Here is a 16,496-nt window from a genome sequence, read left to right as displayed (position 1 = left end):
TGTGAGGTGTCACATTGCCCTCCAGTCATTGAAATTGTAGGTCATATATATATGAGAAAAATGGGTATGTTTTGGTACCAAGCACAAAAAATAGTGCTTGGTAGTGAGGTGTCACATTGCTCTTCAGTCATTAAAATAAGGGTCCACACTCACATGGGTTGAGGAGTTTTATATATTGCTTTGGTACCAAGCACAAAAAATAGTGCTTGGTAGTGAAGTGTCACATTGCTCTTCAGTCATTAAATTTAGGGCCACACTCACGATGGGTTGAGGAATTTTAATTATATATATATATATATATATATATATATATATATTATATATATATATATATATCTATATATATATTATAGTTTCTTGCTACTATTGTCAATTGAAAACTTTTATATCCTAAGGCCCCGTTTGGCAAACGGTTAAGGAAGAGGGATTAAAAAGAATTAATGTACTTAGCTCATTCAATAATCTGAAGTACTAAATTATTAACCTGTTAAATAAATTTTATTATAGTCCTTGTGATCAGTTTTAGAGTTTGAGAATAACAATGATTTTGACTATTTTCTTTATAATTAAAAGGGTTTAACTCTTAATCCTTCTAAATAGGAGTATTAGTAAACCCCTCATTTTGAGAGGTTAACTCATTTTAATCCCTCTAGAGGAATTAGCTTAATTAACCCTTCTATATTTTTTATGTTTGGCAAATTATGGAGAGTTAACTCACTTTAATCCTTATATAGATTTTTTGTGTTTGGCGGATTAAGAAGGGGTTAAGTTTCCTTAACCCCTCACTTAACCTTTTTTCCAAATGGTACCTAAAGCTCTTAAAATTTTTCCTTATATACCCTCACCTCTTTTTGGCAGCACTTGCATACCCTCAAAATTTAAAACTTGCATTTATATATCCTATAGTTTTTAAACTAGCATTTATATACCCTATAGGATTAAAACTTACACTTGAACTTTTTAACCCTTTATTTTGTTAAATTTACTGCTTAAACTATCCTAATTCTATTTTAAAATAGGATTTGGATATGTCTATATTAATCTGACAAATATTAAGAGTTAAAAATATTCTAAAATTAACATTAGTATGTGAGTGTCACATGAGAATTTTTCAGAGGAAATTATTGCATTTGCATAATTGAAGGTATTTAAGTGCAAGTTTTAGAAACATTAGAGTATTCAAGTGCAAGTTTTAAAAACTTTAGGGTATACAAGTGCTGCGAAAAACAAGAGAGGGTGTATAACTGTAAAGTAGAGGAAATTATACGGTATTTAAATGCAAACCAACCCATTAATATATAGTACTTTTCTAAACTATAAGGGTTAATGTGTAAAATTCTCAAACAAACAAGAATTCGCTTGTTTCTTTCTCGAGATTTTTGTAATTTGCATGAGACAACGATCCTGAATATGGAAGATAATTTTATTGTTGGTAAACCAAAGCATGGAATTCAAGGGTCCACGGATACATTTTGTAACATTGGTGAGGAAGATATAATAATGAAGTAGTTTCTAGAAATGAAGAATAAGAAGAATGCTATTGTAAATACTATATTTTAATCTAAATATGATTCAAAGTGTTGTTAACTTGTTATGTAATTAACTTTATTTGATAATCAATTGTGCAAAAGAAATAATTATACATTACCGTGTATAATTATTTTATTCTTCTTTCGTTCCTTCGCCTCCTGTTTATGATTTCTCTCTCTCCCCTCCTCCTCCCTCTTCCTTCCACTTCCACCCACCTTCGTCTTTTTTCTTTCTCCTCATCCTCCGTGTCTTTTCTTCGAAGTCACAACGAAGTTAATAAAAAGCAACAAGATAATAAAAAACATCTAAAATTAATAAAAAATAATAAAAGTTGGACAAACTATAATTAAAGTTGAAATTTTTTTTTTTTGTAGTTAACAAAAATATTTACATTTAACAAAAAAAAACAACTAAAGTTTAAAAAACATGTAAAAATCAACAAAAAATAGGCAAAATTAACAAAAGTAACTGAAGTTAATAAAAATAGTCGAAATTAACAAGAAATAATTGTTATATGAAAAAATTTACTGGACTTCAACTCCCGTGAACTTTTTTTTTAAAAACCGACCCAGTTTTAACCAACTGGGTTTGTTTTTAAAATTAAGTTTGAAACGGATCTTTTTTAAGAATAAAATTCAAAACAAGGTCGGTTTTGAAAATTTGTCCTAAAAATAAGAAATAATTGTTAACTTTAGTTGTTGGTCATTAGCTTCAGCTGTCGGTTGTTAGGATATATTAGCTGTTTTATGCTAACAAAAAAATAGGCAATTAGATTTTTCATCTTTTACTCTGTCAAAACATGAGGAAAGCTCTAAAGCTTTCGAGGGAGCTGGAGGCAATTTTCCCTTCAATTAGTTATCTGCAACTTTTTCCACCACACCAACTTTTTCAAACACAAGTATATTGATTCCCCCGCACCGAGCCACAAACTCCAAAAAATAGCAAAATCCCATGTTTGCAGAAAACAGGAAAAAGACAGAGAGGGCCGCACTTCACCCTAGAAAAAAAGATATAAAAATCCAACAATAACCCCTCAATTCCCAATATCCAATACCCAAATTTGACAAAAAAAAATAAATAAAAAAATGATCAAACCATCACAAATGCATGACAAGTGTCAAAAACCCACACAGAGAGGAGACCAAGCCAGTCCCCCCTCCTCCTCTGCGAAGAGATCGTAGCTTTGAAGAGGAGCTTGATGCTTGGCCTCCAATCCAAGCAAAACCCTATACAAAACCCTCACACAATTTCAACAGCACATATGGGTCCTCTTCGCAAACTAAGGTACCCGTTCTCAACTGTAAAAACTGCCCATTTCTTGAAATCGCATATTTTGTCGGATTATAACAGTTTTGTGAGCAAATTCTGAAGGAGGGTCATAGAAAATTGCTGCACATCGGGTGGTCCTGCTACGATGTCGCCGATTGGGGTTCGCCTTTCTGTTCAAGATCGATATGTATGCGTCAATTTTATCGGGTTTGGATTTATTTTTTATTTTTTGTTTTGGTTGAAACTTTAGTGAATTATTGAGGTTGTAGGTGACAATTGACAATGGGATACTGCAACTTACGTTGTCGAAGCCCGACGGGATCGTCACTGGAGTTCAGTATAATGGTGTGGATAATTTGATGGAGGTTCTGAACAAAGAAGATAACAGAGGGCAGATTTTCTCTTTCTAGCTTGTTCCTTGAGAATATCTATTTACTTATTTCTTTATGTATTTTTGATGCTAGTTGCTTGTCAACATAAATTTATAATTTGCTGTAGTTGTTGATGTTGTACGTCTCCTTGTTTATAAACTAGTCGCAGACCGCAATTGCAGAGCAGTCCCATCTTTAACAAAATTAGGTAGAGTTAAAGGCCTTCTCGTTTTTTGTTTTGTGGGTGTGAGTGTGTGTGGTTGTGTGTGTATGTGTGTCTAGAGGACAAGCATTTTTCTATTCTCGTTAATTGTGGAGAAGAGGGGAATACGCATATTCATACATTTTGTAGATGTTAGAACATAAAAAAAAACCCTCAACTCTCGCTACAGCTTCAGAGTTTTGGTGTAATGATTTGGTTCTTTGACATGGTATCAGAGTAACCCAAGTTTTAATCCCACTGCACGTGAATTTAATGCTGATTTTAAAAATTTTGATACCGCTACGTGAGTCTAAATTTCAGCCTATAAAAAGACCGCTCAACCTGCGAGGCATGATAAAATATAAAACAATAACCCTCAACCCTCGCTACAACTTTGGAGTTTTGGTGATGGTTAGGTTCTTTGACAGTAGGATATCTATAAAAGTAAAACTCTAATAAGAAAAATAAATCTATAATAGAGGAAAGTCCTAAATAGTAGGATAATATATTTAACTAAGACGTTGAATCTAGACATCTTCTTAGCAGGCAACAAACAATATGAAATCTTCCAACAAGGATCTCACTCATGGAGTTGAAGATATCCATTTTTTTTTAAAGAAAAAGGATGAGAGCTCAATAAAAAAAGACCCCAGCCTATAGACACCCAGGTTACTGATATAGAAAGAGAGAGGTGGAGGGATTTTTTTTTTCCTTTTCCAAAATGGAGATTTTTTTTTTCCCTTTGTCATTACGAGGGGATTTTTTTATAATATTTTTTAGTCTTTCTGGTCTCTCAATATTTTCGTGTTAGATATCCTCATGGTCTTATTTCACTATGTTATTTTATTTACTTACCTCCTAAGCATTGCTAAAGTTGATCTGCATACAATGTTAACCAACAAACTATCAGTTTATTATTTAGGAACCTAGTTATGTAATATTTGTGTGGTATAATGTAGGTATTTTAGATCAAATATCACTAGTGATCAAAAGTAGCAATGTCCATTACGATCATAGGAATGGCTATTTTAACATATAGACATGGAAATATTGAATTAATCGGAGGCCAACAGTGTGATTAAATGATCATGTAGGTACTGGGATCTCGTTTGGAGTGAACCTGGAAGCAATGGAATATTCGATGTGTGAGTAAATACCTTTTACTGGTTTTTTTCTTATCATAAAAATGCTTCCAATACTGAAATACACACTCTTACAGGATTAAAGGTACTGATTTTAGGATAATAGCTGAAGATGATAATCGAGTGGAGGTTTCATTCACCAGGATGTGGGATCCTTCCCTAAAAGGCACTCTTGTACCTTTAAACATTGACAAGCGGTTTGTAAATATCTTGCTTAATTCTGCTTCATTTTTTTGGTATTTCAGATAATAAATTGTTTCAGAACTTTGATAGTTAGGAGATAACTGCTGATGCCTTTTAAACTTTGTAGGTTTATAGTTCTCCGAGGATCTTCAGGCTTCTATACTTATGCAATTTATGAACACTTGGAAGGATGGCCTGATTTTGATATCGCAGAGACCCGGGTAGCATTCAAGCTTAGAAAAGACAAGTAAACTGATTTTAGCCTTACTTCAGTTAGATCTTATATTTTTGGGATATGTTTTTTTATTATTTTCAGTGCAAGAACTTTAGAAGACCGCTCCCTCATAACAAATATTGCAACAATAGTTTCTTTATGGAGCAACAGCCCAAATTTTGGCCTGAAATTCTTCTGAATCCTTTTGATCCCGTATTGGGATATATACCCCTAATGTTCATGAACAAGTTTTTTGACCTATTTCTCTACTTCAATTATCGACACATGCATTTTACACGTTCAATCCTGCACCCACAAATTCTTTTGGTAAGGAAAGTCTCATGCATCATAGTATATAAGTGATTGAACTGATAGCAACTTAAGGAAAATTGACATGAATATTGAGTCCAATCTAACGGGACATGATCAATCTAGATCAAGCTCAATTCCCTTACAACTTTGAATATGTGTCCCGTGCTTTAGTGGCTTCGATATGTACGAGTATCCATGACATTTTCTATTAAATTTAATAGGTTTCAGTACATGGCACTAGCAGATAATAGACAGAGGATCATGCCCATGCCTGATGACCGTTTGCCTGGGAGGGGTCAGCAATTAGCATATCCTGAAGCCGTCCTTCTGACGAATCCGATCAATCCAGAACTCAGAGACGAGGTAAATTAGAGCCCCCATATAGAGACCTCTCAATGCAAGATTGATCAGATTTCTAACGTTTCTGTTTATGGATATTTTGCCTAGGTGGATGACAAATATCAATACTCGATAGAAAACAAGGACAACAAGGTTCATGGTTGGGTTTCTTTTGATCCACCGATTGGTTTTTGGCAGATCACACCTAGCAATGAGTTCAGAACTGGAGGACCCGTCAAGCAAAATCTTACTTCGCATGTCGGTCCCACTACACTTGCTGTAAGTGTAGTTTACTTAATTGATTCCTTATTTTACTCCCAAGACATATAATGGAAAGGTCATTTACTTTTAACCACATATCTCGATAATTATATGTACATTACATAACTTATTCTTACTACTACTACAACAGCAGTCTAGATCCCAAATTGTTTGGTCAGCTACATGATTTCTATTTTTCCATTCAGTTCTCTTATCCTCCACTAAGTTCGTCATTATAATATTGTCAACTATTTCCAGCCAAGTTCTCTTAGGTTTACATCTATTCCTCTCCATTCATTATAATGTTATCACTTCTTCTAATTTGGGCATTTAATGCTCTTATTACACGTGCTAATTTTATGGTCAGACAACTTTGTATTTTATATGTGTGGGATGATGTTCATAACTGTCACATGATATATGAGCTTGTAGTTTATCAATGTTGAGTATTTTGTGTGCCTTGGCATTGTATATGTGTTCTTGACTTGTTTGCATTCAGATATTTTTCAGTGCTCATTATTCTGGGGCTGACCTCGTGCCAAAATTTAGAGGTGGAGAATACTGGAAAAAGGTTTTTGGCCCGGTGTTTATGTACCTTAATTCTTCATGGATTTTTACAGATCCACAGCTTCTTTGGGAGGACGCCAAAATTCAGGTTGTAATCTGAAATCCTATCATTGAAATCTGGTTTTTATTTTGGTGGAGAGATCTCCATGAGTTCTATTTAAATAGTCGATGATGAAATGCAATAGAGTAAAAGTGCACGCCCAAGTGATGTACAATCTTAAATAATTTCATACTGATGCCTTGAAGATTATATTTGTTTCATATTTGGTGGTTCAGATGCAGATTGAAGTAGATAGTTGGCCTTATAATTTTCCCCTGTCAGAGGACTATCCAACAATTGAGCAGAGAGGTTCTGTTACTGGTAGACTGCTTATCCGTGATAGGTATTGTCTCTTTATGCCGAATACACCATAAATTTCTATGTTTGATAAATTTCTTGTAGTAAGAAATTTATTGCAGTACTGATTTGCTATTTGTTTCTTAAAAAATATATTGCAGCACTGATTTGCTTTTTGTTTCTTAGGCATGCAGATGATGATTACATCTATGCAGATTCTGCGTATGTTGGCTTGGCTTTACCAGGAGATACCGGGTCATGGCAAAGGGAATGCAAGGTCAACATGAGAATGATATAATGACATGCAGATTTCATTTTTTTTTATTAGTCCTGTTGCAGTTGAAATGTCAAATCACTGATCACAAGCTTAAATCTCAACACCTTTTCAGGGCTACCAATTTTGGACTAGGGCCGATGCTTTTGGAAATTTCACCATTAGCAATGTTCGAACTGGAGACTACAATCTTTATGCATGGGTTCCTGGTTTTATTGGAGACTATAAATTTGACGCAACTATATCGATAACCTCTGGTAAATATCTTCCTGTTGCTTCTTACTCACAAAGTACATGTCTATGCACACCTTAGATATCTTAGTAGAAAATAGGGTTAACTGGGGATAGTCCCCCCGTACTATTGCCCAATTGCGAATAGAGCCCCTGTATTCTATTGTGACAGCTAAACCCTCTAAGTGATTTTGACTATTTTGTCCTCAACGAAAGTGGAATTTATTTTTTGACAAATATACCTCCAACAGTCAAAAAGATTTCACTCAGGAGGTCTAGCTGCAACAATAGAACTACTGGGCGTCAATCTGCAATTGGGCGATCGTGAGGGGGTCTATCCACAAGTAACCTTGAAAATAATGCAGGAAATCTTATGACTTTTCTGCATTTTGTTAAGCAGGATGTTTTATTGATTTGGGGGATATTGTATATGCGCCTCCAAGAGATGGTCCTACCTTATGGGAGATAGGTATCCCTGATCGTTCTGCTGCTGAGTTCTATGTTCCGGATCCTAACCCCAACTATGTTAACAGGCTCTATATAAATCATCCTGACAAGTAATTGATACAACTTTGTTTAGTTTGATACCCTGTTACATTAAATATGCTCATGTACTCACTGCCTCTTAAATAATAAGTAGTTCACTAATATCTTACTTTTCTTTTCAGGTTTAGGCAATATGGCTTATGGGAGAGATATGCAGAGTTATACCCAGATGGTGACCTTGTTTATACTGTTGGTGAGAGTGATTACACAAAGGATTGGTTCTTTGCCCAAGTTACAAGGTGAGGTTGGCTCAAGGCTTGCATTACTTATTGCTTGTTTTGTTTTAATTGACAAGGCTTTCTTGTAATTGAGTTGAAAGTATTTTCATATCAAGGTTTTGTACTGTAGAGGGGTAGCAACGTATTACTCCTAAATTTTTTTTTTATTAATACTTAAGACCCCTGATGTCTAAGCTCAAACAGTTATCTCTCCGTTATCTGTACTTGTACATAAGGCGTATATGTTCAACATTTATAAAAGAATATGGGGTCCCTCTGACTGAAATATTAGGGGATTTCTGTGCAATTTGATGTCATATGACACCCACATGACACATAAATCATGGGGAGATGTTTCTGCTTAGGCATCATACAAGGGGTGTATATGTAATTAACCCCTTTTTCATGTTCTTTGCCATAGTTACATGAAGCATACATGTTAGTTGGTGTGAATAAAACAAAATTCAGAAGTTAGCAGTATTTTCATTCATAGTTATCCTTTCCTTACAGGAAGAGTGACGATCAAACCTCCTATATTCCGACCACTTGGCAAATAAGATTCAAACTTGACACCGTTTACCAAAATGGAAGTTACAAGCTAAGGATCGCCATTGCATCAGCGACATATTCAGAATTACAAGTAAAATATCCTCTACAATATACATAAAAATTCTATTCACACTTTCTGCAAAATTTGCATCTCGTGTCAAGCTAACGAAACAAATTCTCTCTTTGTCAAAGGTCCGCTTCAACAATTTGAATATAAATCCTCCTCATTTTTCAACGGGGCTAATTGGCAGAGACAACTCGATTGCAAGACATGGAATCCATGGATTATATCGGTTGTATAGCATCGACGTGAAGAGCGTTTGGCTTGTTGAAGGCGAGAATACTATTTTCCTCACACAATCGAGGAGCACGAGCCCTTTTCAGGGGATTATGTACGATTACCTTCGTTTAGAAGGGCCATCTGGCTCTGACGCGAATGAGAGGATATGATCATCAATGCATTTCGAATAGTATATGATTCCTAAGTCTTCTAATCTATTGAAGTTGGTTTGGAGGTATTATGGTTGTATGTTTATGTAGTTATATTAAAGACGAGGGAGTTGAAGCTAGTTGGTAGCTATTTTGTTCATTGTGTAAAAGTTGCAACTACAATTTGCATGTAATTGGGATATTTCATCGCAATTGCGGTTGTTAGTTCCATGTAATAAGTTCACATTACTTTTCTCAAAAAAAAACTATTTAAAAAGATGTGTTGACGTAGATAATACGATGAAGATTCAACACGACATTTTCTTCGAAGATACAAACTTTTTTTTTTGCTTTCAGGGTGTAATTTAATATTCCGTTTTCTCTGTTGAATAAATCTATAGCATCGTAACTTCGTAAGCCTTTGACCTTCTTATTTATTAACGCAGGTACTTGGTTTAAAAAATCTAGACTACATTAAGACTGGCTTATTTTGCCAAGAAAGACGAAACAAAATTTCAAAGAGCAACGACTTGAAGGAGACTGCTGTCTCGTCAAACACCAACGCCTATCTTTTTCTTTTTCTTTTTCTTTTCTCTCTCTCTCTCTCTTTTCGGTTTCTCACAGGAGTACAACAGGGCTTTACACCATTGCGCCAACCCAAGGGTCGTCTATCTTCATTTTTGACTTATTATATTGAGGGGCTGTTTGGTTCGTTTCCTTGATATAGAGAAATGCAATTCCATGTAAAGAAACACGAGTTTTGAGTTTTCCAAACTTTTCCAAGAAATAGATTGTTTTGCTTTGGTTCGCACATAAAAAATGATGGGAAACCAATGTATTTATTTTTCTTGTGTTTGGTTCGTATAGAAAAAAAAGGAAAACTTTTGTAAACAAAGCATAGAAGGAAAAAAATCTGACGTGCCAGAGTTTTCATCAATTTCACTTAGTTGAGGAAGAAAATCGGAGAAGGAAAAAAATCTTAGTTGGCGGCGATTTCAGCAGAGTTTTCCCTCTTTCATTCGAGCGAACCAAAGCGGCACAAAGAAATGGACGGAAACAAAAAAGCTGACGTGGAGGGTTAAAAATCTGACGTGGATGGGTTTTCTGAGTTTTCCACCCCTTATAATAGCGAACCAAACAGCCCCTGAAAGTAAAAAAATATCAACTTTCTTCAGTGGAGGATAGACGTCCATCTGTAAAGTTGACTGGTTTGCGTGACGTTGACAACGTCGATTACTAAATTGGTTTTTTTTTTGGAATTTGCACCTTATATCTTTAATATTTGGCCTAGCCGCTCAAATCATTAAAATTGTTATTAGGTCCCCCAATTCTCGGGTCTTGCCACTGGTACTTCTGATTGGAGGGATTAGCTTGGAACAAACTTACAAGAATTTGAGGACTAACAGCGCTTTCAATGGTTTGAGGGACTTAGTTTGAGGAGGCCTGTCAGATTGCGCCCCTAATACCAATTTCAATGATTTGAGAGACTAATCCCAATATATTAAAGATTTAAGGTGCTGAGATGAGAGGGCTCCCTTCAGTTTCTCATTTAAATTAGTTTACATTATCCAGTCCAGTATGAATACAAATAATCACAAATTTTCCCAAAGCCCCTATATATTTTCTTTAAAAAATAAAGGTAAAATCCCCTGAACCCCCACAAGTTTGGGCGTTTGGGCTTTAAATCCAAAAAAAAAAATTTGAAAGTCTCACTGAATCTCCAATAAATTCTCCCAATTTTTTTTTGATTTTTTTCACTTAACTCATATAACAGCGTAAGTCCGTATTTTGAGTTCCCAAACTCTCTGGCCGTCAATTTCCAAAAGCCCAAACTTATTAGGGGTTTAGTAAAATTAACCATAAAAAATAATAACATTGTTACCAACACCAACACCGACACAAACTAAAACTAAATTACATACAACAGAAATGAACTTCACTCCACAATCTTTGATGATCAACCTGTGCCGGTTCGTCCTAATACTCATCTCACTTTCAGGGAATAATGCACACCCCGTGCACCATGCCTTGGCATTGGCAACCCACGAGCACGGCTTCGACTTGGTGGCTGAGACGCAGACTCTCGAGATTGCCTCGCTCTGCTCTTCATCGCCTCGATCTGTTCAAGAGTCTCGACAACCTCCTTCATCGAAGGCCGGTTCTTGGGCTCACTGGCAAGACATCTGAGAGTGAGTTGTGAAGCCTGAAGAGCTCCTTTCGATGGATATCTTCCCTCGAGGCGAGGATCCATTAGACGAGCAAGTTTTTTGCGGTCTGCTAGCAACGGCTTGACCCAGTCGACCAAGCTGTGCTGCCCGCTTGGCCTGTTTGTGTCGAGGGCCCGTTGACCGGAGAGCATCTCAAGCAGGACTACACCAAATCCATATACGTCACTTTTTACATATAGATGACCTAGTGATTGGAAATTATAACATGATATAAGCACAAATGTGGATTTGGTAATAAAAAAATTCGTAACATCTCAGTAACAGAATTATAATATAATGGGAATATCACACATATAACTCGGCAGCTCATTTAGTAAAACGAGCTGCCAACAGAAAGAAATAGTACAGTTCACCTACTCCTACGTCAAAATAACAAGGTGGGCATCACCACTAGCTAATCTCTGGGAAATTCATTCAGCAAAATAAGTTGTCACCTCATATCCACTTTTTCTTTATAAAAGATCCTGAAGTTCCTGTAGCTATATATAGGATAACAAACATCTATTCGTGAGTCAATGATCGACTTTCATTTAACTAAGTCCATGTATCTGTGAATTATGTATCAAGTAATACAAAGCAATGGCAAGTACCAGAAGAATTTCTAACAAAATTAGAAATGAGAGAAGTACTAATGGTTACAGAAAGGGAGGAAACCAGAAATAATAAAACTACTAGTGGTTAGAGATGGGTGGGAGAGTAAATTTCTTTGACAGCTAACGAACCTCCGGATCAAACAATATGCTTTCAATGGAGAAATGATTGAACTGAAAGTTGCACGAACGTTCCTTTATATCAAAAAATATGTTATTTGGCTACTACTGACGATGAAAGGCCTAGTTGTTCAGGTGGATAACCACATGGTAGTGCCTCCCACGATCATCAATCATAAGATCCAGGTGGACTGAAGCAACAAACTTTTAAACTTAAACGAGGGTGTAATGATGTATCATCAAATCAAAATGGGTAATTGTGGGTAGAACCCCTGTAATATCGATGTTCTGAACTTACTAGTCCTCTCGTTTTGTAGTTGTAGATAGACCACTGAAATCTTTTTTGACTCTTATCCTCACAGGGTGAATTAGTCCAAAAACAAATTTCCCTTTCTTTAAGGGTAAAAGACAAAAAATCAACCAGAGGGTCTATCTGCAACAATGAAACTAGAGAAGCAGTAAGGTCAAAACAGATATACTATAGGGGGTCTCTATCTGCAAAATTTTCACCAAATTTCATAATGTCCCTGGTGATGAATTCCTAAAAGAGCTAGTGGAAGCATGTATAGAAATGCATAGGGACGTCTATAATTGGAAGCATTGAAGCATTGAGTTCTCCCTAGTAAACATTTCAGTGAATAATAAGGGTCATAGAGAAATGAGTGAGCATCAGAACGCGTGACGTTGACTATTATCAACAATGAACCACTAAGTTAAGATTGTGAAGACCACGTGGTCCTTTTGAAAATCGACCATCATTTGATTTGGGGATCCATGAATCAAATTCCCACCCTACGAGGGCACAATTATTTATGTACGCTGGGAAAATGACCTTTGATGCAGTTTTGGGTTTTTGGTATGAGTCAGGGTTTGGCTTCAAGTTTGCGTCCAGGTTTGCAAATAATCAGGTTTAGATTTCCCCCCTTGTTTTTTGTGATCGGCCCCAAAAATTTGGGTTAAAGGTTCGTTGTTGTTGTTGTTGTTGTCATCGTCATAGATAGACTGGTTTTATTTTCTTTTTCTTTAAGGGAAATACAGGTTCTATTTATAGGGAGGGAAAAGAAATAATAACATAATTTTCAATGCGGGACTAAACAACCTTCTGAACTTCTCTAATATACTATCAATCTAATATTTTCTTTTAATAAATTATACAAATTGAAAGACAAGGGGATCCTAGTTGATACATACCAGTAGCTACATACTCTGGTGCGGCATAACCATTGGTGCCCACGACCCTAGTAGTAACATGCGAATCTTCACCAGTCGGTCCATTCTTTGCCAGACCAAAGTCAGAGAGCTTCGGATTATAATTCTGCAACGAAAATAAACAAAGATTAGTGGGCGGAAATAAAATTAATAACCACATCAAGAAGTTTAACTGTTGCTAAACTCAGAACAGTACCGAATCAAGAAGGATGTTCGAGGCCTTGAAATCACGGTAGATGATTTGTCTGTCCGATTTGTGAAGGAATGCGAGGCCTCGGGCTGCTCCAAGGGCAATCTTCAGCCTTAGGCTCCATGAGAGTGGCTCAAAAGCTCCCCCTCCTGTAGAACAAAAGTTATTATTTATAAGATAGAATTGCTAATTTCACCCCAAGGCAATATCTGCCAAATTTTCAGCAAGAGTAATAAAGTCAATAAATTGACCCAGGGGGTCTAACTGCAACAACGAAACTAAGGGGGTAGTAAATGCAAAACAGCAATAGTACAGGGTGTCTACGTACAATTAACTCTTTAATAAATTTTACATCTCATGAATTACCAGACATGTACCGATCCATATTCGAGCTGTGTCTTACTCTAAGATCAAAGTAACGTAGAACTACAAATAGTCTCAGCAATGAAGAATCAGTAGTTGAAAGACTAACTCCTGAAAAGGTGATTCTCCAAGCTCCCTTTAGCCATAAACTCGTAAACAAGGAGCAGGTCCCTGTCCTCCCAGCAATACCCCAAGAGCTTAACAAGATTTGGATGTGATAGCCTTCCAAGAAAATTAACTTCAGACTGCAACGCCAAAATAAAAAATAAATGGATAAGAATAACCATAGGTTAATTCTATCCAAAAAAAAAGTAATCATAGGTTAATTGACAAACTTACTCATGCTGGGACAGAAGGATAAAAATTATCTTTCAAATGCTTCTTTAAACAAACGATCTCCTGAAGGTACCAAATTCAAGTCTACTTCTTTGTCACATTGAATGTCTGGACTATTTATGTGCATCATATTAGTCATCTTTTCCATATTGATTAAAGAAAATGACTTCAAGACTACCTGACTCATGGTAATTGTCTGAATCTAATGGGAAGTATTTTTGAGGGGTTCGTCCTAAATTAGGCCCCACTTCATGTAACCATCCTTAACTACCATGAGCTCCAAACTACCACCTCTATGTGTCATTCCGTCAACATATATACAACCATCTATGCCCGCTTCCATCTATTTTCACATCCAAAAGTTGTTGTTTGACGGGCTTACCCTTGCACGTGGTATACACGTGCCTATTTTCGAAGAGAGGAGCCAAAAACAGCCCTAAGATTCCTATTGGGACGCACGAGACAATGGAGGGAAATTGCAGTCAATGGAGAAAATTCTCAATTCAGAGGAGGGAAACGATCTTCAGCTAAAGTTATGTCCTATATATCAGGGATATCACTGCTTTTTCATTAATAGTAACATTAACAGAAAAAACTGGATGGACGTTGGCCTAGGTCGTTATATGTTGACGGAACGGCGCATAAGGGTGTCAGTTCGAAAATTGAGTAACAAAGAAGAGGTAACGCGAAATTGGGCCTAATTGTTAAAGATATAAATGCTCAAGGAAACTATCTATCAGCAGCGCACAACGTCAGTAAAAGAGAAATCAGAAGATCAGTCGAAGCACCACAGACTAGCTGTATATCGATCTAGGTGAAAAGAGAATGAATCCATTAACTCTGTAGGAGAGGAATGTGGAACGTTATTATAAGGAAAATAACATCAGACAACTAAGCTTAAATCGTACATAGCCCATGAATTCAAACAATCACCTGCCACTCCTCCAACCCTTGCACGCTCTCAGGGTTCAATTTCTTCACAGCAACCACCATTCCAAGACCACTCTTCGCAGGATTCAGAGTCTTCTCATCAACCCACCCTTTGAATACCTTCCCAAATCCACCCTCGCCAAGAACAGTTTCGGGTTTAAAGTTCTTTGTGGCGCTCCTCAATTCAGAAAAGGTAAATTTTCGAAGGTTTGGGGTATCAAGGATCCGACCCTCGGGGGTAAAATCGTCAATGCCTGTGCCACTGCCTGTGGATCGCCCGAGAGTGCTGATAGTGCTCATGTTGCTGAAGTTTGATGTTGAAGGTCCTGTTCAAAGATAAACGGAGCACAATGAACAAATTTTTGAAAGGAGTCTGAAGTGATATAGGATTTCCAATTTTACTAGTCGAATTTTGAGGGGGGATGAGGATGTTTTAATTGAAAACAAGGTTGAACCAAAAGACAATTTACTAATTTATACCAAAATCTGAAGATTTGAGTCATAGGAAAAGGAATAAAGTACACATGAGTCTCCGCTTGAAAGTTTGAAACATCGTAAATTCTTCCGAAAGAAGAAAAAAGAAATTATAGACTACAGGATGCGTCACATGATGCTCTAAACCAAAATTTTCGATAAAGGTCGAACAAATACTACCAAAAGTGGAAATTTTATCAGAATTTAGCGACCCGGGTTATCTTCTGAAAAAGCCAATTGCAGAATTATAAGAAAAAAAACTACCATGCCGAGAAAAACCCAAGATTGCAGATGCACACCCACATCTAGTTTCATCACGAAGGAAGAAACTTCACTCAAAATTAAACATTTCCGAGTGAAAAAAAACAAAACAAAAAAAAGGCCCGTATCAGAATTACAAGGAAATCATCGACGAAGGATTGCGCGACACTAATAATCCCATATTTTATTTCATCCAAAGATTAAAATTTTTCCGTTCAAAGTTAACGACTTCGGATTGAATTCTAAAAGACCCCGCGTGAGAATTCTGAGAATTTCACCTTCTAAGCATGCTACATAGCTGAAATAACAACTAACGAGGATTAAAAAAAACAAAAAAAACAAAAAAGAATTTGAAAATAGACACCTGGACTACTCGGCCTTGTATTTGATGGGCTCAGAGACTTCACTCGTGAAACCAAGCAATTCCCCATCCCTCAGGCCTCTGCTTCGCTCTCTATAATCGTAGGAATCGGTGGAAGGAGAAAGAAGCTACCATGCTCTCTTTATAATAACTCTCTAGTCTTCAGTCAATATTCTCCTCTTCAGCAAATAAAGGCTTTTTATGTTCCCCAACGAAAGTGCTAGCTTTGGCCTTTTTTTTTTCTTTTTTTTTTTTTTTTTTGGTTAAGTTAAACAAGTGAGTGCACGATCTGCTGTCACGTTTGTAACACGCTTCGTCACTTCCAACAATGCCACGCGATAAATAGCCCCTGCCCGCGTAGGGTCACGCGGGTCCCACGTGAGATCGGGGGTTCCCGTTCTCGAGGTAGGAGCTGATGGCTGTTTGGGGCCGAATAGCAGATGAGGAAAGGCCGCAGAAT

The 16,496-nt window shown here is 36.6% G+C and overlaps 2 protein-coding genes across 3 annotated transcripts; one reads left to right on the top strand and one right to left on the bottom strand.

The window, feature by feature from the left end:
* LOC109821041 (probable rhamnogalacturonate lyase B) lies at positions 2,499 to 9,223 on the top strand. 2 transcript variants are annotated; one of them, XM_020387239.1, is made up of 16 exons: positions 2,499 to 2,814; positions 2,902 to 2,986; positions 3,069 to 3,190; positions 4,467 to 4,517; positions 4,592 to 4,711; positions 4,825 to 4,944; positions 5,445 to 5,586; positions 5,671 to 5,841; positions 6,323 to 6,478; positions 6,673 to 6,773; positions 6,914 to 7,004; positions 7,117 to 7,258; positions 7,633 to 7,789; positions 7,901 to 8,017; positions 8,507 to 8,636; positions 8,738 to 9,223. In XM_020387239.1, the coding sequence occupies exons 1-16, from the start codon at positions 2,729 to 2,731 to the stop codon at positions 8,993 to 8,995; spliced, it is 2,049 nt and encodes a 682-aa protein (XP_020242828.1). In that variant the 5' UTR covers positions 2,499 to 2,728; the 3' UTR covers positions 8,996 to 9,223. The 2 variants fall into 2 exon arrangements, with proteins under 2 accessions (XP_020242828.1, XP_020242826.1); XM_020387237.1 differs by having other exon boundaries at positions 2,501 to 2,814; positions 6,667 to 6,773.
* Positions 10,609 to 16,214, bottom strand: LOC109821033 (probable serine/threonine-protein kinase PIX13). Its single transcript, XM_020387229.1, has 6 exons — positions 16,040 to 16,214; positions 14,944 to 15,266; positions 13,784 to 13,919; positions 13,318 to 13,460; positions 13,104 to 13,227; positions 10,609 to 11,386 (listed from the first exon to the last, which is right to left on the bottom strand). Exons 1-6 carry the CDS (start codon positions 16,104 to 16,106, stop codon positions 10,959 to 10,961), a joined length of 1,221 nt encoding a protein of 406 aa, XP_020242818.1. The 5' UTR covers positions 16,107 to 16,214; the 3' UTR covers positions 10,609 to 10,958.

The sequence above is a fragment of the Asparagus officinalis genome, chromosome 1 (assembly GCF_001876935.1).
Source record: "Asparagus officinalis chromosome 1, Aspof.V1, whole genome shotgun sequence".
Classification (NCBI taxonomy): Eukaryota; Viridiplantae; Streptophyta; class Magnoliopsida; order Asparagales; family Asparagaceae; genus Asparagus; species Asparagus officinalis.
The sequence above is the reverse complement of the archived record's forward strand: the minus strand, read 5'-3'. Positions and strand labels throughout refer to the sequence as shown.